The sequence below is a fragment of the Poecilia formosa genome, unplaced genomic scaffold (assembly GCF_000485575.1).
Source record: "Poecilia formosa unplaced genomic scaffold, Poecilia_formosa-5.1.2 Scaffold86, whole genome shotgun sequence".
NCBI lineage: Eukaryota > Metazoa > Chordata > Actinopteri > Cyprinodontiformes > Poeciliidae > Poecilia > Poecilia formosa.
In genome coordinates, this window is record NW_006800025.1 from 218,607 (window position 1) to 240,642 (window position 22,036).

Consider the following 22,036-nt stretch of genomic DNA (forward strand, 5'->3'; position numbering starts at 1 on the left):
GGAACCACTGTTTAAAGCTGAGCGAGCAAACAGCTGTGGGGCCTTGTTTTAAGGAGAGTTCTCGACTGTCTACAATCAATGTCTGTGATACAAGCACCAGTGGTTTGGAGAGGGAGAGTCTACACAAGTGAATAAATAAATCAACATGAAACTACAAGGAAAAATAGAGCAGTAAAAGACATTTAAAGAGACTCTATGTTCATGCAATTTGAATATAAATAGGAAAAAAAAAAAGCATAGAAAGCAATAAAGCAAGTACCAATATGCAAAGGCAAGATGCACAGTACAGATGCCTAACAGTCACTGGTTAGTAGCATTGCCATGGTTTCAAAAATAGTTCTGTAAAAAACAGAATAATGCATCAAGCGAACCCAGAAACTGCACTTATAGACCTGTGAGTTTGTATTTTCATTTAACTACAGAATATTACAGTAATATTTATCTGCCACTGGCTGGGGCTCAGAGGGGCCCACATAGTGAGACAAGAAGAGCATGTACAAGGTGAGTTTGGGAGAGAAGAGTTACACCGCCTTGTAGACGTATTAAAACCCAGAATGTCCTCACATTTCAACAGGCATTTTAATGAAGTTACAATTGGGATCTGTGACACAAAGTCCATAACTAAAAAGGGAAAAGATTTTGAAAATCACACCATGTATTTTAAGTCCCACATTTTATTTAGTGGGACTAAATAAAATGTAATGCAGCCAATTGCCTTTAGAAGTCATCTAATTTGAAAAGCAACCTGTGTGCAACTTAATCCCAGTACTAATAGGGTGTACTGCATTCTTTGACGGCTTTAGAAGTTTGCTAGTGAACATTGGGGAACAAATAGCACCACGAAGACCAATGAAAACAGCAGACAAGCCAGAAATAAAGGATATTTAAAGCACAGCATGGCTTTAAACAATATCCCAAGAGTCTAGTACAAAACAACAAAGGGTTGGGTGGCAAGACTGTTGAAAGACAGGGTGACACAACAAAGGAGAGGACTAAAATTTGGGCTTTTTGGGATGCATGTAGCACCAAAATGTGGATCTACTGCATATTAAATCAGGGAGCTGAATCCAAATGTATGCCACAGGTCTAAAGATTTTATTTTTGGTAACACTTCATTTGAAGGGGGGTGAATAAGACTGTCATGACACCGTCATAAAGATGACATAACATGTCATGAACATGAATAAGCCCTTATGAATATTTATGACTGTTGTCATAAAGCGTCATTTGGTAAATTATGACACTTATTACAAAGTTGACATTATTCAAAATGTCTTTGTTATGACAACTTGACATTAACCAAGAAATCATTGCTGTTTAAACTTTACCTTTAATAACATAAAATTACCTAATTTTTAAAGTGCAATCAGTAATACTTTTATAACAAATTTATATTAGTAATGATTTCTTGGTTAATGTCAAGTTGTCATAACAAAGACATTTTGAATAATGTCAACTTTGTATTAAAAGTGTCATAATTTACCGAATGACGCTTTATGACAACAGTCATAAATATTCATGAAGGCTTAATCATGTGCATGACAGGTGTTATGACATGTTTATGACGGTGTCATGACAGTCTTATTCACCCCCACTTCAAATAAAGTGTTACCTTCCCCCCAAAAAAATGTATCCTTTAACTTCACAACAAAGAACTGCTTTGTGTTGGCTTAGCATATAAAAACCAATGAAATATATTAAAGTGTGTAGATTTTGTGTGAAAAAGGGGTAATAATACGTCTGAAAGGAGATGTATATGATCTTTTTCAACTTAAAGCATTCACGTCATTCCCCCCCTCCCCCAAAAAAAACAAACAAAAAAGCAACAAAAAAAAAACAAAAAAAAAAACAAAAAAAAAAACATCCAGTCAAGCCCTACCTCAGCAGAGCCTGGTCTGTGTTTCACAGTGTCTGCCATAGAGGCAGGCCAGATAACAGGACACAACAATAAGTGGAGGATAGCTTAAAGGGTCAGAGAGTTTCAGCTTCATACACCCTTGTTTGTCTGGCCCCAGCCTACACACACAGCATGCACACTTCCAGATACTGCAGATTCATCAAAATGAAGAAATGACTGTTCACATTCACACAGAGAAAAAAAAAACAAACACTTTTCCCATGATTGGTTTTGATAAGAAGACATAGGGAAGCTACCTGGAAGTCAAACAATTCTAAATGAGTCTGAAAGTACCAGTTTCCTTGGCTAAGAAAAAAAATTAAGACAGGGTTTTTGGCAACGGAAACGTGACGGTGCCGGATAGTCATTGTGGCAGCACTGAGGAAGAGTTACCATCATCAATATAACTTGGCCTCATTTAGTTCTTGGCATTGGGACTCCCAGGTACCTCACAATAGCTGCCGAGGTGCTAAAAAGATGTCCACAGGGATGAGAAAGAAGCAGGAGACGATGCAGAGTGTGAATTTCAACGTAAGCTTTGATATACAAATCTTTCTTCAATGAAACTACTGAGATAAAATGCTACTTATTCAGGTAAATAATACAAAGCTTATTCAGATTTTTTAGAAACCGCCTACAACGGTTTTAAAGCAGTTTCACTCCAACTGAAAACATTAATGCTTTATGCCACTGGTGGGTTGAGACTCGGTTGTTACAATCCCTTGCCTCAGAACTGCGAGTATGGTTTAGAAACAGACAGACAGAGACGGAGAGGTAGATTGATTTGAAGAGTTATGGTTTGAACAATGCAGGAAAAAAAATCAAAGAGAGAGAGAGGGAGAGAAGGAGAGAAAGGGAAAGTGGAATGGAGGTATACATGAATGACATCTGTGATCAAGTGACTGGACTTGAGGAAATTCCAAACCATGGTGAAAAGAGGGGGGGTTGCTACATGATTCTGGACCTGTATTGCTCAGGGAAGCCAGAATGGATGGGGAAGTTTTAGAGGTGCAAGGAAGAGGAATCAGGGGTTAATAGTTTCTTCAACACTGCAGGCAGAACCTCATCAGCACCGCGACACACCATGCCGACGAGTTTGATGCACAGTGACTAACAAGTGGGCAAAGAACCTTTGAGTCGGGAGTTCCGTGTCCAGGCCAGAGATGATCCAGATTGGGAAAGTGAAGCTCTGAGATGTGAATCTGCTCTGGTACCCGACTATGCGCCTGCTCCACTTAGCTTACTAAAATCCCAGTATGCATCTGTCTGCTTGCCGGCTCAGGAAGGTCTTCCTGTGTGCCAGTTCAGTTTTGGGAATTTTTCTCCCAAGTTCTCTCTGGTCTCCATGGGTGTATTTAGTTCCCAGGGAGGCGTAAGAGGTTGATGTGGCTGGTTGAGGGTTATTTCCGGAGGAATCGTTGAGCAAGGGCAGTAGCGTCGAATGGACTGACCGGTTGGGCATCGTGACCCAAACGTCTGACAGGTGGGATGTTGCCAAACTGCCGCTTGGTGAGAAAGCTCTTGGCTTCATGAATAGTGTTCTTCTCTTCAGCCAGCAGCAGCTGCTGGCGCATGTAGTTCTCAAATTCGTACTGCGAAGACTCTTCAATTGCCTTGGCCTGTGTTGAAAAAAAATCAAATTCCGCTCAATGTGCTGCAGTTACTGCACTAATACACATGGAAAATATGTCTAAACCTGTACCATTTGTTCATTTTAGTTATAGATAAAAAAAGCTCTCACTGAGCAAGATGTAGAACTCTGACATTTTCTTCAATGTTTTTACATTTTGTCACTAGAAAACCAAAACCTTGCAGCTTAAGCCAACATTGCTTGGACAGATTTTATTTATGTGTATACGAGAAAAGCAGGGTGAATAAAAAGCTCAGTCTCATTTTCAGGGTTTCATTCATTAAAAAATTGGAAATCATGCTTGGCTTCCCTTCTTCACAATAAAGGATTACATTTTGTTGAGAAAACCTGTTCTCTTTTTTTAATATCTTACCTCCTGTAAATGTTCTTGGTTATTGACCTGATCGTCAATATCTGGAACTACCTGTAGAGGGCCACTCATCGATGAAACCGACTGCCTGTGATTGAAAAAACACCACAATATGATTAACTAATTAACAGAAACAAGAGTTTAATATGAAGTATGTGAACTGCTATGATAACTGGCCATGATATGCAACACATCCTGAGTAAGTTCAGTTTTTTCAGACAGCCAGCAGGTGGTGCAGTTACCATGAAGCAATAATGGCACTGAGTGACTCTAGCACTTCTCCTGCAGCCAGCCTCTGCTGAGGGTCCAGCACGAGCAGCTTTCGAATGAGGCACACCGTGTTCTCAGACACACGACCGTCTCTGAGGTGGGGAGAGAGCGTAGAAGGTGGTTATTGTAACCAATTAAAAAAAAAATAAAATAAAATTGTCACAGATTTAGCAGAAACATTTGGAAAATCCTTCAGTGCTACACAGGATGCAAATAGAAATCTTTAGTAAATCAAGAACTTAGGAAAAGAAGCCCACAAAAATAAACAAGTCTTAATGGGAGACGTTTTGACATCAGTTTAACTGAATTTGTCATTGACTTGACTTGCTTAAAGTTGTGAATGAATGGATGCAGCTCTGTTTCAAATTAACACTCACTCTGGAATAGAGTACTCTGCAGCCTTGATTTTGCGGAAGAGTTCTTGAGGTATGCTGTCATAAAAAGGGAACTGGCCATACAGCATGGTGAACAAGACAACGCCGAGGGCCCACATGTCGCTGGGTTTACCGCGGTATGGGCGACCTGGGGACAAAAAGGAGAGGGGCATCTCAGTTTTTGTCAAAACGCACGCAGAGACGTACAGATAAAATTATCCAGACACACACAACACAGAGGGCGACATTATTTTACTGTAATGACTGATTGCTTCCTGTTTTAACACAGGCGTGACCAAACATTCAGCGAGTTCAGTCCCTGTCAAGTCACGGGGTTTTAATGATTAACAAAACTGGCAAACACGACGTGCATGACTCAGCATTTATGATGCTTCCTTGAAATCCGCAACTTTTTAAATGTGGAGAGCCGCTTGTTAAAGCAAACAGAGGCAATCAAGCAGCTGTGTATGTGGAGCTGATGAGGCTGTAGCATCATAGGTTGCTCTTTACCATAGGCGGTGTTGTTCCAGCCAGAGAGGCGGCAGCAACAGCAGTCGGCAATTATATTCAAGCTTGTGTCACACATACACAGGCGGGGGATGGGAGTCGATGGGAGTAGTTTCCCTCTGGTGAGTCATCAGCGGATGAGTCACTGAAGCTCTGTTTAATTGTGTGCCTGTCACGTTATGCTGATATGTACGCAGAGCTTTTATCTGCTGTTTGAACTGCTGGACAGGCTGCAAGATTGATATGATTCTAAAGTCAAGACAACATCCAGGATGTTGATCAGGAAATGAATATTCAAACGGATGCAACTATGGCTTTCTACAGGAGAGCATGGCTGAGCACTGATGTTGCCAATTAGGAGTACAGGAGCTTTTCCTCATGTTTTTCTATGTATGCAGATGGCTTTATGTGGGAAAAATGGGACATCGTCATGAACACCAAAACAAAAAAACAAGACAAAAACTAATTCTGGGTACTGCAGTTCACAGATTGCAACACAACTTCCGTGAAACTACTTAAACGGAAAATCATCCAGGGTTTCAATATTACGCAATTCTGCAACAAAAATCCCAAGATTGTTTCTGGAATCTAATAAGTTTAACTACAATATTTGATTGACAAGGATCCAGTACATTTTAAAGGCTTTTTTTTAGTGAAGAAATACATTCCACTGTAGTTTGATTCAACAGTGTAACAGATTTGTACACCATGTAGGTGTTTATGCTTTCAATTTCAAACTTTGATACACAACTTTCTGTTTTCATGATTTCACAGATGGAGCAAAAAGCATCTGCCCAGTTGAGATTTGTTTTCAGCTTTCTCTCCACAAATCATAAAACTGTTAATCAGCACTGTGGCAAAAAGCGTTTCACTATTTTTTCCACTATAAAACTGCAGAATACAGAGAACAATCTGAACTGTATTAGACATAGGTTATCAGAATATGTCAAACCCAATGTGTACACTGGCAGCATTTATTTCCTTACTGGAAATCTAAACAGCAACTTCTTCAAGCAAGATTTTACATTGGACATAATTTTCCACTTACCACTTAATACATCAGGACTAATGTAGGCTGGGCTGCCTCTCTGGTCTTTCAGCAGGTCATCCTCACTCACCAGATGCTTTCCCAGGCAGAAGTTAGTGATGGTAATGCGGTGTGTCCTGATAAACAGAAAGAAAAATTTTAATATCCACTTTTAAATTTATAGCCAAGTCAACATAAGACGGTGAATGTATTAGGGAGCACGACGGCCTTTCATGGTACACAAAAAGCCATCAAATATCTATGATGCTGTAGTTTCAAAACTGCCAGAACACTAAACCTTAAGAACCGTATGATGGAAAAATACTTTTAATGGGGTGCCAGAGTGACCGAAGTTTCTCTGGCTGCATGGACCACATCTAAAAACTACTGCACTTTACTAATCTAGATACAGCAAAGACACATCTAGGTGAAGTTTAAACTGAGTATCAGAAGAAGGAGGGAAAAAAAGCATTTAATTCATAGAGAAACACCAAAAGTGGACAATAACAGCCCGGACAAATTTTGCCTGGTCACATAAGTCTCATTTTAGCTGCCGCATTTAGCCGGAGGGATCAGAATTTGGTGCAAAGAAGATGAAAGCATGGATCATTTTAGGACTATTTGTACCAATTAAGAGTCTTTTAAACACCATGCTCAACCCAAGTATTAATGCCAACTAAATCCATCTTTATAACCACAGTACAGCTATCAAATCATCCAACTGGTTTCTTGTGAATAACAGAATTAAACTTCAATGACCTCCACAATCACCATCAAATCTGCAGAAACTGAGCAATAACATGTCAGCATGAACAAAAATCTATTCAGAGAAGATGTTGCAGTTCTAAAGGCAAATTCAGATCTGCCTTTCTGGCAATACTAGCAATGTGTACCTAATAAAGTGACCAGTGAGTGATGTTTCACCGTACATGCTAGTTGAAATTAAAAGAAAAACCGAAACTATCTGAGCTTATATTGCTGACTTTTAAAGTTAGCTTCAGTTCTCTCTGAAAAAAGACATGTTTGGGTAGTTTTAGTCTGTTTCTCACTGGGTTAGTCACACACAAAGTACTTTCTAACCTTGTAATTAACCTATTTCAATTGTTTTGATGCAAAGTTTTACAGAAATGCACAGTAAGGCATCTTGAATGAACTTTAAATTTGCAAAGAATGTGAACTTCTCATATTTTGATATAAAAGGCTTTGTTATTGTGCTTTGTCGAATTACTGGTTGAATTCATAAAGGATCAAGGCAATGTAGTGCCTTAAAACTGATAAGACTTTTAATAATTTGGTGTCTGCTGAAATGTGTCACTAGGAATTGGATCAAAGTAAATTTACTTTGCTCAAGATCGAGTGAAACCTGACTATCTTGAAACTGAGGCCTTTTCTGTAGAGGGAAAAAAGGTTGCACTTTGACAAACATATGAGTCAACCTGTGGCTTATGATAATTGCTGCAATGACTAAGCCTGCACAGTGATGTGTTGGAAACTGATTTTATATAAGCTGCAGAAGATTTGAAATGTATACACAACCATGCAACATGATATGCATCCATAATCACTCCCATGCTGAAGTAGAGCACGCTGAAATGGTCTGAAAAGACACACTAACCAAAAAGAAAAAGAAAAAAAAAAAAGAAGAGCTGTCACCCTCTACAGCCTGGGTATTCTCCACATCACGCTTTTCACCCACATCCGCTTTCTAAAAAGCCTGAGGTCAACAGCTTCCCCTATTCTCTCTCACTTTCACACCCTGGTCCGTCGCACACATTCGCCGCTCCCGTAAAGGCACCTCGATCCCAATCTCGATGAATACTGACTGACAACATAAACCTCACTGTGGAAAACTGACACTACGTGACATAAAGCTTCTTATGAGATTCACCCCTTCTGAATATTTTTACAATAAATGCTTCCAACCATAGATGGCCTTATGAGTTAACTGAGGAATGTGCGAAGCTTCAAGGACTCTCCTTTATGAACGAGTCTCTTCAATTGTGCTTTTGTCTGCGAGCATCACGACCCAGGCTTCTATTCTTGCACCGGAGATTGGATAAATGAGATTGCATGTTCGCCTTGTGAGGCAAGGGTCCCTGAGGACAGTGGATAGACCACGCCGTCTCCGCTTCCTGGTCACATGACTCCGGTCAGGAAACCAGAGACCTAAACAGCCCAGATGACTTCTCCTTTCCGGCCCGTAATAAAAATACATGTGACGAGAAGCGAGGTTAATCACAGGGCAACTTCTACAGCAAGCATCAGTTCTCAGAACTGGCCATCACTTGAAGGGTTTCAATCACATTCAGGCTTTAGTTGAGCAACAGCCAAAAGAAAAGGTGCCATCATAGACATAGTCAAAAATCAGCATAACTTTGTGAAACATACATTCTTGAAATTCAATTGGGTGTATCAGAATATTATACAACATATCCAAAAGAATTACGTTCTACATATAGGAAGTCATTAAAATTTAAAAATACCCAATCAGTGGCTGTGCAGATTGATTTATCACATCCTGCTTTCACAACAGCTGGCTCTGGGAGAGGAAGTCGCATCATTTCTTGCACAAAGTGCTGATGTTTTCTGATGCCTTTGGTGCATTTCCCAGAACTCTGACAAACAGGGGAGGTGAGTGGCATTTGATTGAGTAAGCCTCTAAATGGTCAGTTTTCCCACACACACTGTCTTTTCACATACACACACACACGCACACACACACACGTTAGCCAGGAGAGTCCAGTACATGGTGAGAAAAAACAAAAAAAGTGGAAGACCAAGAAAATGGGTGGCTGTGTTAAAAAGAAAAAGCAAAACACAGCGGAAAGAAATTATGACAATTTGTGTGCACATGTAGGTAAGTGAGTTTGTGTGTGAGTGACTTGCACTGCAGTGAGTCAGCTCTGAGCTATTGAGCCTTTGGCATGTCTCTCCTTTGTCTCCAGCTGGGACGGAGTGTTCCACACATCTACCCTGCTCCCCTCCACCCGCATCCCCTGGCCAAAACACTATTTCATCACTATTGCCGCTACTTCTTACTACCGCTGCAGGTAGGAAGAACCAGGACAAAGAGGATAAAAAAGACCTTGTTGCTTTCCAATGCACATAGCAAGCTTTAATGAATTTATAAAAAAAAAAGAAAAAAAAAAAAGAAAAGAAAGAAAAACAACTTTCTTTTGGATTATCATGATTGTCAATTCTTGCTGGAGATGTAAGGTTAATAAATATTTGTAAAAGAAGGTGACTTTATAGTGCATGCACACAGGCTACTTACTGACATTCTTATCTCTAACAATAACAACCAGCTTAATTCACCACATGTGCACGCAAACAAGGAATTTGACTTCAGTTACGGTTTGCACTCAAATACATACAATATGTAAAAAGGAAAAATAAAAAGTTAACATTTTTCATTCTGGCTTAGAGCAAGGGAGAACAACATTTCAGTAGAAAGGATGAATATAACACTGCAAAGATGCTGGAATCTTGGATTATTTATATTAAAACTGATGTTTTTAATAATACAAGCCAAATTAAACACTGATGTAGAAGATGATAAAATAGTTAGCAGTAAGGCTGCAAAAATATTTCTTGCTGATCTTTTATATCATCGTTCCAAAAAATATTAAACCAGCTAAAATCTGCATAGGCAGGTCACAGGTTTGGAAAACTGGAGATTGGTAATTGGCTGCAAAATTCTGATTGCTGCATCACTTTATTTTTTTTGCACGAAGAATCTAAACAAAGCTGTAAGGAAAGCCCAATACAAACCTGCGTCGTAGCTCTCTAAGAGCAACTGACAGACCAACACAGCAGAACTGCTCACAGTGGCATAGGCTTTTTGTGTAGGTTGAAAATACATTCTACAAAGAGGTATAAATCAAGCTAAAGTGAGCGTAGGAACAAAGTGAGTGTGCGTCAGCTTTAGTCATTCAGTCATACAAAAGCAACACCCTCAACAGTTCAAATGAAGTCTGTAAGATCATCCACTTGTTTTGAAAGTTAAATCAATGTACATTTAATGCAAATTCTAATTTTAATACTTTTCTAAGCATTCATTAAGTAAATGGCAGCCAAATTTAGAAACATTCTCACAGTGAGGAAGAGTGGTTCTCACCATTTGTACAAGCCTTTCATATCCCTTGCGCATGAGTTGGTTAGAGGGAGTTTACAGATGAGTAGTTTTCCATCCTGCACGTCTAATCTGAGCTGCAGCACTTTGACCTGAGGTGCACTCAACGGGGTCTTCTGTGCATTACTAAATTACTCATACACCCCCAGACCCAAACACTTTCCCACTGAGATCAAAGCAGAGGCATATTCATTGTTTTGTTTGGCACCAGAGTCCATTTTCAAAACTCTGACCATGGGGAATGAATCATCTATCGTTACTCAACACCCAGACACATTTGAGCACTAGAAAGCAAGACTTCAGGTTCCTGAGTGTAATTTCACTTATAGTCAAATAATGTGGCCTCTGTGTGGGTTTAAAGCTTAATACACACACTGGATCCAAATTCTGGGGTCCAGTCAGCCATCAGGAACAAGACTAACAGGCTAAAACAGCAAAACTAGCACAATAGGCAGCGTTATTCAGGATGACTTGACCGACAATGCGGGATGAGTGACCTAGCGTCGACTTACCGTTTGTTCAGCACCATATTTCCCAGCTTGAGGTCTCTATGCACAATGTTTTTCTGCAGGCAGAAAAAAAAGAAGTATGGTCACATTGTGCTGAATGAATCATTGACAAAACAAGAATTAGTTTCTGGGAGTGGCACACGAGCCTTGGAAGTGAGTAATCAAAAAAATGTGCATCTAACAAACAACAACAAAGAACACCGTAGCATGAAAATTTTCTACATTGATGAAAAATTGAAGAAAGTGAGCCAATTTTGTTGCACATGTACTCTTTAGTAGTGTAGTAAGACCAACCTTATGGAGGGCCTCCACCACACGCACAACATCGTAGAAAATGACAATAGCTTCACGCTCGCTCAGTCTCTTCTCCTTTATGACATAATGCTGGAGGTTTATTAGATCTGCCGTCTTGTCACTGAAATCGTGAGCGCAGAGGCAGTCCAGGACGAGGCAGATCCGCTTCTTCATCTTACGAACTTTGTTGGCTTCCATGTCCTCTACTATTTCATAGGCGCGATCCTGAATCCAGAAAGAAGTGTGGGAAGTTAGCATTGGGAGGGTGTTCACTTTATTTAATTTGACAGAGCAAAATTTGAAATCTATTTGTGGAATACAATCAATGCAACCAGTGAGATTTCTCAAAGCAAGTATCTACAGTTAGATAGAAAAGTCTTTGATCTTGGCTGGTGACCAGAATCTGACTATTCTTGGCTAATACAGAAAAAAATGTTCTGGTTTCTCCTAATAAACATTCAACCTGTTTGTCAAGGGATATTAAGGAAATGTCAAAGGGAAGTTAGGAGTCTAAATTCTCAAGGAAATAGACATAGAGAATGGTCTTAGTAATGTAAGCCTCAGTACATGAGATACCTCCTGTATCAAGAGGTTTACAGGTCAACTCCATGTTTATTTTTCCCCATTTGTCTAAAGTACTAGTAAAACTTGTTGTACAGGGTCTCCTCTCTCACGCAGCACCTCTGGTCCTTATTTAAATCATTAATAATTGTCCTGGACAGGAAGGCTAGAAAAGTACATTTTCAATCCTGCTAATATATCTTATTTTATTATTGTTCAAGAAAAATCTGAATCACAAAATCTGCATGTCCAGCATCTGATAAGAATAAGATATCTCCACAGTCAGTGTGAGAGAATATGATATAAAAAAAAGATGAGAAAGATCATTCCTATTCTTAAAACTCAAGCTAATGTAGACTCACCATTTGTTTCCCATTGATTTTTGTATCGGTTTAAGAGTTGGTTTTTTTTTTTTGTTTTTTTTAATGCAGCCAGCATCTCTGAAAGAATGAGCAATGAGCTGGTTCACAGACAGCAGAGATGAACTATAATAATCTAATCAATATGGCAGACCTAAATTAATCAGCGTGCACGCCTTAATGCTGCTATTATAAGGACACTGAAAGTGAAACGGAATGTGAATGAAAGACAAACGGAGAAGACTGAATCAGAGCTGACGAAACAACAAAGTTAAAGGAGAAGGCAGATGGGGCAGCAGGTGAGGAAGGGGGAAGGGTTGCTGTGAACAGAGAGCAGCCGATAAATATAGCTTTTATTGTATTTCTACTTCTCTACTGAAACAACCTTTATAAGGAAAGTACAGGCAGCTGGCTTGAGCTATGACAAACTTGTTTCTCCTAAAGTTGAACTAATAAAATCAAACTGTTACTTGCTCTGGTGTTGTTAAATATATTCATAAACAAAAATGACTGAAAAGAGGCTTTGGCAGAGAGATAATGCTGTATTTAGAGTATTTAATCACATATTATTCTAAAGAAAACAATAACACTCTTTGTTTATTCAACTAAAACCTGCTACGATATGTAGGTTAAGTGAAAAAGTCTACCTGAAAAAGGCCATGATGGTGAACCACACCATCCTGGTTGTGCAGCAGAGAAAGGAGAGAGTATTCTGTATGCAGCAGCATCTTCCCCTGCCGCTCCTCCTGGGTTTCCCCCGCAGAGTCCACTCGCTCCTCCAACGTCAGGATCTGCAGAACAGAGCAAAAATTAAGCACCAGAAAATCTAAATGGATTCAAACAAGAAATCATAGTCCGGGGATTGTAGTGATTAAACACTGACATTTCCGAAGCAATGTTTGCTTTAGAAGCCCTGTGATTGCTTAAAACCTGCTGGATAATCCCAGTAAACACTGAACCTGGCTCATGTTTGCTTGTTTTTGCCAAAATTGAACAAAGGGCAATAAAATCTGCACTGTGAAAAAGTCTGAAGTTCAGATGCTTAAAATTTGCCATGATAATGAGGGTTTTGAAATAACTGCAATTATAGGAGAACATGAAAATACCTGAATATAACAGACTTACTTTGAGCTGATAGAAGTCATCTGTGCCATCTTTCCTGGCCAAACACTGGACTATACTTGGTACTGGCGAGTTGCCCAGGCGAGGTCCTGCAAGGACGAGAAAAGGAACAGCTGCTTGACCAAAAGGCATTCTACGCCACTGGTCTGTTTGCTCTTCCCAAAACTCATTAAGGGCAGCATGTGCAGGTATCCATTAACACCCCAAGTGCAATGTTTTCTTTGGCAAAGTATCTGGTAAACAATGCAGGAGCTCTAATGCAGAATGCACACACGCTTCAGAGAATAGGAAAGGAATATATGATACTGGAGGAAAGAAAGAAGAAAATGCCCCAGCATAGACTTCAGCCTTTCTGGCCGATGTCATGAGGATCAGCAAAATTCTTCAAATTCCTGTCTCAGGCATGTGTAAGTCCACAGTGTACTCACACAGGCACCCTGCAACTTATGTACAGAGATGGTTTGGCTGAATTATCTGCAGGTTATGCAAGGCAGCTATACACACTGTATTTATTTATCAATTCCCCTTTAAACAGTAGTAGCTTCCGTACCGAGGATGAAGGGGCCGGCTCTCTTGGCGTTACTGCCAGATATCCCAGGACACTGCAGCTTGCTGGCCCTGCCTGATGTCTCTCCAGCCCCCCTCTCTGACGAGCGCCGTTTGGACATACTGGAGCTCTGCAGGGAACAAATCTGATTAGTTCATGGGATAAAGATAGCCAAGTAAAAGGGAAAGTACACACATGTGACAAGAACAACAAAAACTCAAAATGACTGAGAAAAAAAATTACAAATAAGCTTTAATAAACGGCATTCATAGATCTAAACATAAGGATACTTCAAGCTTCAGAGCAACCAGTTAAATGAGAGGACACTGGTTTGTGAACCGAGGTTAAAAGGGCTAAAGTTCATGGCAGCTCCACCCAGTCCATTTCAAATCTCCCTCCCCTCACATTTACACACCTCAGTGTGAATGTAAGGCCATTACAGCTCCATTTAGAATAATGGCTGCTGGCGTGAAGGCCTGCACCTCAGATCCAATCTCTACATTAGGCAGTGTGCTTGTCACAATCTGCAATTTAAAAAAGAAGGCCCTTGAATGCAAATGCATGACTCTAGCAAGACAGGAACATTTTCATTTGCCCCTCTAATCCTGAGCTTTTTTCTTGCAGCAGTTTAGAAAAATCTCCATGCTTTTTAATCTGCACGCTTTATTGCAGAATCTGTGCAAAGAGCTTATCTGTCCTTTAAACATGAATGCATGTTTTAACATGACCAAAAATTTAAAATGCCAAGCCATTGCACAATAATAAGGAAGCAAGATTTAGATGCCAGCAGAGACAGCGACAGTGTGACACATTGTCATTATACAAACTACTCTAACCGACACAGCGGTTCTCATCCACCTCCCAGAAATCAGAGAGCGAGAGGTATGCTGTGTTTACTGATACCAAGGGCCAATGTGATGAAATGCCATCTGTTTCCCGTAAAGGGGAAGTAGAGCCTTAACCGAGAGGAATGATTCATCCTGCTGTCGTCCCAAGTTTTCATTGAACAGAAACGTGTCAATGTTCGGATAATAATCTTCCCAAAATGTCAAACAGTTTCCCCGTGCATTCCCAGAAGGCACGGGAAGCTACAGGAGAGGAAACGTAGCGTGTATAGTCGTACTAAGATGACTTAACGGTGCGGAAACAGAATTTGAAAGTTCTTACCGGAAAAATATTTGTTCAAACCAACACGCATCACAAATGATGCATTAAACAGGGTGAGAGAGATAAAACATGTCACACAAAATTTTGAAACTGTGTTGTATAACTGTGCAATCCCAGAGTTTCTTTTCTGATAAATTAAGAAACCTTCCTGTTGCAAAACCAACTGTGCACCGTTTTCTAGTTGGGAATCTGGGGCACGGAGGAGGTAGGACAGTTGGCTGTTCAGTGAGGGCTAGTACAAATTCTCACTTCCATGAGGCTTTTTGTGATCCCAGACAGCAGACAGTGTCATCATCATGTCTCTCTCCCATCTGTCTCAGTTTCTGCTAGTCATCACCCACGGAGTCTGATGAGCTGAGGTTTTCTGACAGTGTTTATGGCGCAAGTCAGAGTGACACCAAGTCACGCTGGGAATAGTGGGATAGCATATTACTCTAGAGGACACAAAGAAGCAGTTCAACAGGTAGGACACTTCATGCTGTTGCTTTAATGTTTAATGAAGCAGATGATGCGAATGATCGGGTGACTATAGACGTGGTGGACTTGAAATTAAACAGAGATGAATACTGGAATCAGAACATTTTCCCCAATTCTGCAATTTAAATAATGTTTTCCCATGTTCATTAAATGCATGATAAGCAATTAACATCTTTCTCTCTGAAACAACATTTTTACTCATTAAAATCAGATAAAAAGAGGTGTATACTTTAATGCATAAAAGGGGATAATACAGTAATTCAAATATTTTCACTTGTGTTAAAGTCCTTAAAAATGACCACTGGAACCAATCAGAAGGAATTAAACATGTAAATAAAAATGCCCCAATCAATGTGGAAATGATCAAAACTGGCTGGTTTTCTCCCCAAATCCTGAAAAATGTTTTCCCCCCCTCCTCCATAATGCACACAAACTAAAAAGACTCCCACACTACAAAAACATAGACCAGGAGTGTGTACTTTAGTGCAATTTATTTAATGCCCAATAGAAATAAAGGGTGGGGACAAATGTTTTAAGGCATTATTTTGAATAATTCAATCCCTTGATCACAGAACCTGCAGAACATTTAGTCATTTATGAGTTAAAACTTTTCGGTCAGACATCAAAGGGAAGCACAAATCTGTATTGGTCAGAAAAGACCCGCTCCTATGTTAAATGCAAGGTGGGCAGTTTCAGTTTACCCACATGATTAATAATATTTAGAGATGCAACAGTGAGTCAGCCAGATGAACTGATCTGTGACCTGCAGATTATGGACTTGGATTTTACATTTTTGCTAACTTTAATAAAACTAAAGTAAAGGTTAAAGCAATGTGCTTTAAAGCATAAATAGGGATCATCTTCAGAGCTGCACATTTCTTCTCTGATGTGTCATAGTTCTTGTACATGCATGCCAATCATTATCCTGGATTTAAAACAACCAACTCAATGACATAAATGCATAACACACATAAGACAGGCTCATCGTCTGCCAGCTAAAGAACCTGCTGCAGAGTTATGAAGCCAAACCTAGACACATATGAAAAAAGCAAAAGGTCGACGCAACCAACTCCTGCATGCTGACCTAAATGACATCAGCTTGATGACAGCATATGCAGCTATCCTTTTCTAACACTGCTGCAACTCTCTGCACACAGCCAGTGGTCTGGCAAACAGGACTGGCTGTGACTGTACCAGAGGGAGGACAAGAACAGATCCAGCCTCTGAATCATATCACACGAGAAGAGGAGAGGAGAGACACGCTGCCAGTGCCCACAAGAAATGTGGGCTTCCTTAAATAGTATCAGAACAAAACAACCACGTAGGTGTCTCACGACTCACCTACTCAGACTCAATGCCATATGTCTGGGCACTGCAAGAAAAAGCTGCACATTCATATCTCACTTGCACACATGAGAAAGAAACACATTTCAAGTCAATAAATCCCAAAAAGTCCCGCTTTTGGATCCACAAAGAATGCCAGCTCACACACTTTTCCTCAACTGTAGACCCCATTCATCATTCCAATAACAATGCCCTTGACCACACCGCCACGCAAAGGTCACGCCATAAAACCACTTAACAAAATTATTGCAACAGCACAAAGACTGCCATGCATTGCTTGGTGCCATTTTGGGTCCACAAGGTCTGGACACACTGTTCTGGCAGCGTGCTGTGTAAACCGAACGAGTCGTTGAGTAAAGCGCTGACGTTACGCCTTGCAAGTTGGACACAAGCAGCTCACAACTTGAACAGCAAAGTGCCAGCGACAGATATCACGTAGAGTTTATATCATAAACACAGGCCGTGTTTTATTTCTGTAAAATATGAGCTAAACTATAATTAGTGCATAAACGAACTCAGGTGAAGCCAACTCCGTTTCTCGGCCAAATACGTTACAACAGCCCGGGACTCACGAGCCACACAAAGGGACATACAACACAACAAGGAGCGGGGTGCAAACCTCACACAGCCGTTGTTAGCATAAGAACGTTTGACTAAAATGCACCCTGGAGGTTTAAATATGGCTGTTGGCGTGCTACGTTCCAGCCAGGGCAAAGCTGAACTCTGTCGCGGTGCTGGGAGGCCATTTAAACAAAGTACGTTCAACGTTACAGCTGGCTCACGGTGAGAGACGAAGCTAGATAGCAACGGAGTCACAGCCTCGCTTACCTCAAAGCCAAAACCGCCGGCTAAGATCTGCGTTGTCCTCTTAAAATATCAACATTTCTCAGGCGAACTCTGTGGTGGGTGTACGGAGCTTCTCTCTCAACCGGGAGAAGCTTCGGGGGTTTTAGTTTCGCGTTGTTTAGCCTCTATTACTGAAATGAGCAATTAAGGAAAAGCCTCCGCTTCTCGCTGATCGCATCTTTCCACAGCGACAGCACCACCTGACAACGGAAATGACGCACAAGAACGTTTGATTGACAGCTCCGTCTAACCAATGACACTCGTTGTTTCTCTGTGAATGGCCGTGCCCTGATGATGAAATTCTCAACATAATAAAAAAAAAGTTGCTAAATGAAACCATGACATCATGGGACTTCTTATTAGAGCTATTTGCCAAAATTAATAAATTTTAATTCAGACATCATTTGTCTTTTATAACACGCCATGGTCAACTTTTCAGTTTGAATTTTGATATTTTGTTGCATTGTTTGAATTGAATTCTTGCTGTTTTGGCTTTTTGCTGATGTTTTTAGACAAATGTTTATTTTAAAGAAGTTTACTTGCATTCTGTACATACACTAAATGTTTGAGCTATTAGCTATCTATGTTTGAGCAGTTATTCCAAGACAATTTAACAATAGCAAAACACGTTTGGGAGGAGAGCGTCTAAAATTTCACTATGTAAATCTTCAGAGGTCTTTTAAGCCACATTTTTTTGAAAATTATCTTGTCTGCTCAATACTTGAGGACTGATTTCTTAAGTGGAAGATGACTTGCCTTGGGCATTTCACATGTCATCCAAAACAGTTCTCAAGATTGATGTTCACATTTATGTCTACATGCCTTTCAGAGATATATGTTGTTTGGACACATTCTAATCCAAATAAAGGTGGATCAAGATGATTTTTAATTCACAACAAGTTTTCCTGTAAAACTGATGAACAGGTACATCCTAGTAGGGATCTTAGACAAAGTCTGGCTCAAATACTGTTCAATTTCCTGTAATATGAATGCAACTTTCATGCTGCAAGAACTTTGTGAAAATATGTCAGGATTTGCTTTTTAACATGTTCGGTAATGCCAGAATCAGGGGATTTTTCTTTACCTCAAGTCACTTTTTAAGTCTTTTTAAGCTTGCAAATGCATATTTCGAACAATTAAATTCAACAATTATCTTGTATCTTTTACATACAAGTACAGTAGCATGTTTATAGATAAAATATTTGAGTGTATTCTCAAATATTGTTTTTTTTTTTCAAATTAGATAACTGAAATAAAATAAAAACAAATGCACTCTCTTAATCCTCACTCAAAAGGAGTAAACATTTCACAATATAAACAAACATTTGAAGGACGTTTTTCTGTGCTTCAAAAGCACATGCTTTTTGATTGTTATCTTATCATTATTATTATTATACCCCTTTCTTCCACAAAAGTAAAACCCTGAAGATATCACATAAACTGCAAGAAATGTTTGACCTTGTTAATTCTGAACATATGTCTCCAGTTAGGTGAGTCTTCAAGTAGTTGGGGGTTATTTACCATAACAGGATTTCTGGTATTGGTGGAACTTGGACAAAAATACTTCATTACCTTTGGATCATTTACTCTAAGTTTACAATGTGAAATGTCTACTGTTGTAATGAGTTGGCCAAACACTTCTGCTTTAATCTAATCAAAAACCAGAACATATATTCAAAAAAGAAAGCATTTTCTCTAGTGTGCTTTTGGAATAATGGCCTCCAAGTTGCTGAATGGCCTCTCTTACAAGCATCTTTCCGAGGTCTTTTGAGTTTGTTTTGGGGTCAGTATTCACATGTTCATCATAGCATAAAGAAATTGTTTCCATTCTCAGTGAAATGATTGGCTGCATTGTCCTATGATCTTTGTATGTACGCATAATAATTTTGCTATTATTATTATTTACGTGAATAACACAATCTAAATTTTGCATGTCTAAGCATGATTTATGCATGTCTAAAGTTTAGATTTCATATACTACATACCATACTGAGAATATTATTGAATTTTAATGAGGTGTCAACAGCAAAATTATTAATGTAGGATAACTATATGAATCAGTGAAACTGTTGTGTTTAGTCACTTCTTTATCGGATATATATACAAAATATCTTTACAATACAGAAAATATCAGCTCAGTGTTATTCATGTGTGTTCGAAATGCAGTCTTTCAACACAATATTCACAACTGAGTGCTCTACAAAGTTCCTTTACTCTGCAAGCCTCCATTTGAGTGGCTGACATTTTGCAGAGCCCACCTATCCTCTTAAATTAGACTTACTGATTAATCTGATATTCCTCCCACTGGTAGCAGTTTCCAACCAGTGGGCAGATGCGACAGACAAGGAGAGAGCAAGTTAAATGGCAGCGCCACATTTGAGTTGCACCAGTCTTTCTGTCTTGACTCAGCAGAGCGATCTACCCCCAGCCACATGAAACACGTCAGGCTGTGGCTTTACAGTGTCCTGCCCACAGCCTTTAAAGAGGAAACTGAATCAGAACTAAAATGCACAGACTAAGAGAGAAACCTCTACCATGTTGAAAAAATAAATAAAATGACTGAGTGCACATACATTAAAAATGTATACTTGATTGTATGGGAAGCAGTTTAACTGTCTTAGCTTTTCAGAATGACTGACTTACGAAAGCTGTGGTCTCTGTTTGTTTTGTAGGTAGGCCGTATCCTCAGGGTCCTGAGGTTTTTTGTTTCTTACGTTGGGATCTCAATGGGAAAACCTCAACAGAAACCTCCTCCCCCCGGATCAATTCAGAGAAATGTCTCAGCATGTTTGCCGCCCTGGAATGCACTGTGTTCATGTGTGAGGGTGGCTGACTGGGGGAGTGCAGACAGTCTCACTTTGACTCGTCTGCAGGCGGACCAAACACACACACACACACACACGCACACACACACACACACACGCACACACACACAAAATCATCTCTGTTAGTTAGTGCTGTTACTATGGCAATTCTCAGGAAATGTTTGCTTTAAAGGTAGTGCATCACTGAGGATTAAAGTAAGGGACGTTGGCTTTAATGATCTGGTTTGACGTATTAACCACCAAAGAAGTGAGCAGAAACATAATAATAAATCAGTTTTCTTTATTGCACTGAATGTCACACCATGGTGTGGAAAAATTACTATTTCACAACTAAATGAGGAAAAGTAATTTATAAAGTAAATTAAATAAAATAATGAGTAGCCCAGTAAAAAGAAGATCTAAAGAAGGGCTAAACAAGATCAGTCATAACGTGTTACCTCGACCCAAAAAATTGTTGGTAGTGGTACACTGTAAAAGTCTGAGGCAGTGAAGAAAAAATGTGCTCGCTTAATCTTTAAAAAAATCCGACAGCTCCCTCTAGTGTTAGATTTAATTTTCAACATGCTCCTATGACAGAAAGTCATTGAAAGGCAATTTTATATGCCTTTCAATAAATAATATGATCAAAAAGTGAATAGATTTCAGTAGAAAAGCTCACAAAAATAAACGTTTTTTAGACTCATTAGACACAGTGATACATTTCGAGAGTTTATTTCTGGTCATCTTGATCATTATGGCTGACAATTATTGAAAACCTCAAACAAGTTTATCAGAAAATCTGAATATAGCATAACACTAATGAATAAAGTTTCTAACACAGAGGTGTAATTCCACTGTAAAAGCATGTCTTTGTGTTGGACAATATACACCCTCCTAATGATAATATGGGCATAAAAGCATTTTCAAATTAAAAGTCAGTTTGTTTGGTTTTTTCTTTTTGAGGGGGGAGGGGGGAGGGTTATGAGCACTTTGTAATATACCAGATTTGATTTTGTGAAACTGAATTTTGGGTTCTGATTAGCAATAAGTCATAATCCTCACTTTGAAGAAATAAACCCTTGAGATATGTCACTGTGTGTTAATGAAATTGCATTATGAAGGTGATGACTTAAAAAACTGAAATGAACTCTTTAATTAGATTTAAATTTATTAAGATGCACCTGCATTACAGGTATTTATGTGTTGTGTCAACTTTCATGCTGGTGATGTTTTCATCAATGTATTTAAAATAATAAACTGCACATTTAATAACTTATGAAATGTAGCAATTCCTCCCTATAAACAGAAAAGTTAAATTTAATAAATAGTTCTCCATAAAAATATGTACATCTTAGACTGTTTCTTGTATTGCATTGCTCTGTATTAAAACAAGATAGTCACCATGAAGCAAATTGTTGAGCTGCATCTANAATAATGCAAGCCAAATTAAACACTGATGTACAAGATGATAAAATAGTTAGCAGTAAGGCTGCAAAAATATTTCTTGCTGATCTTTTATATCATCGTTCCAAAAAATATTAAACCAGCTAAAATCTGCATAGGCAGGTCACAGGTTTGGAAAACTGGAGATTGGTAATTGGCTGCAAAATTCTGATTGCTGCATCACTTTATTTTTTTTGCACGAAGAATCTAAACAAAGCTGTAAGGAAAGCCCAATACAAACCTGCGTCGTAGCTCTCTAAGAGCAACTGACAGACCAACACAGCAGAACTGCTCACAGTGGCATAGGCTTTTTGTGTAGGTTGAAAATACATTCTACAAAGAGGTATAAATCAAGC

At 39.3% G+C, this 22,036-nt stretch overlaps 1 protein-coding gene across 1 annotated transcript; it reads right to left on the reverse strand.

Moving 5' to 3' along the window:
• Positions 1-1,615: 1,615 nt before the first annotated feature.
• On the reverse strand, positions 1,616-17,667 carry LOC103141542 (serine/threonine-protein kinase 40). Its single transcript, XM_007557233.2, has 11 exons — positions 17,416-17,667; positions 13,603-13,729; positions 13,056-13,141; positions 12,578-12,721; positions 11,011-11,235; positions 10,720-10,772; positions 6,097-6,212; positions 4,545-4,689; positions 4,140-4,259; positions 3,901-3,985; positions 1,616-3,516 (listed from the first exon to the last, which is right to left on the reverse strand). The coding sequence occupies exons 2-11, from the start codon at positions 13,718-13,720 to the stop codon at positions 3,298-3,300; spliced, it is 1,311 nt and encodes a 436-aa protein (XP_007557295.1). The 5' UTR covers positions 13,721-13,729; positions 17,416-17,667; the 3' UTR covers positions 1,616-3,297.
• Positions 17,668-22,036: the final 4,369 nt, after the last annotated feature.

Bases quoted from the DNA above. Each gene is read 5' to 3' on its own strand.
- LOC103141542 (XM_007557233.2), bottom strand. From the start codon at position 13,720: ATGTCCAAACGGCGCTCGTCAGAGAGGGGGGCTGGAGAGACATCAGGC. The intron at 13,142-13,602 runs GTACGGAAGCTA...TCGTCCTTGCAG, and splicing joins AGCCGGCCCCTTCATCCTCG to GACCTCGCCTGGGCAACTCG. The intron at 12,722-13,055 runs GTAAGTCTGTTA...TCTGTTCTGCAG, and splicing joins ATGACTTCTATCAGCTCAAA to ATCCTGACGTTGGAGGAGCG.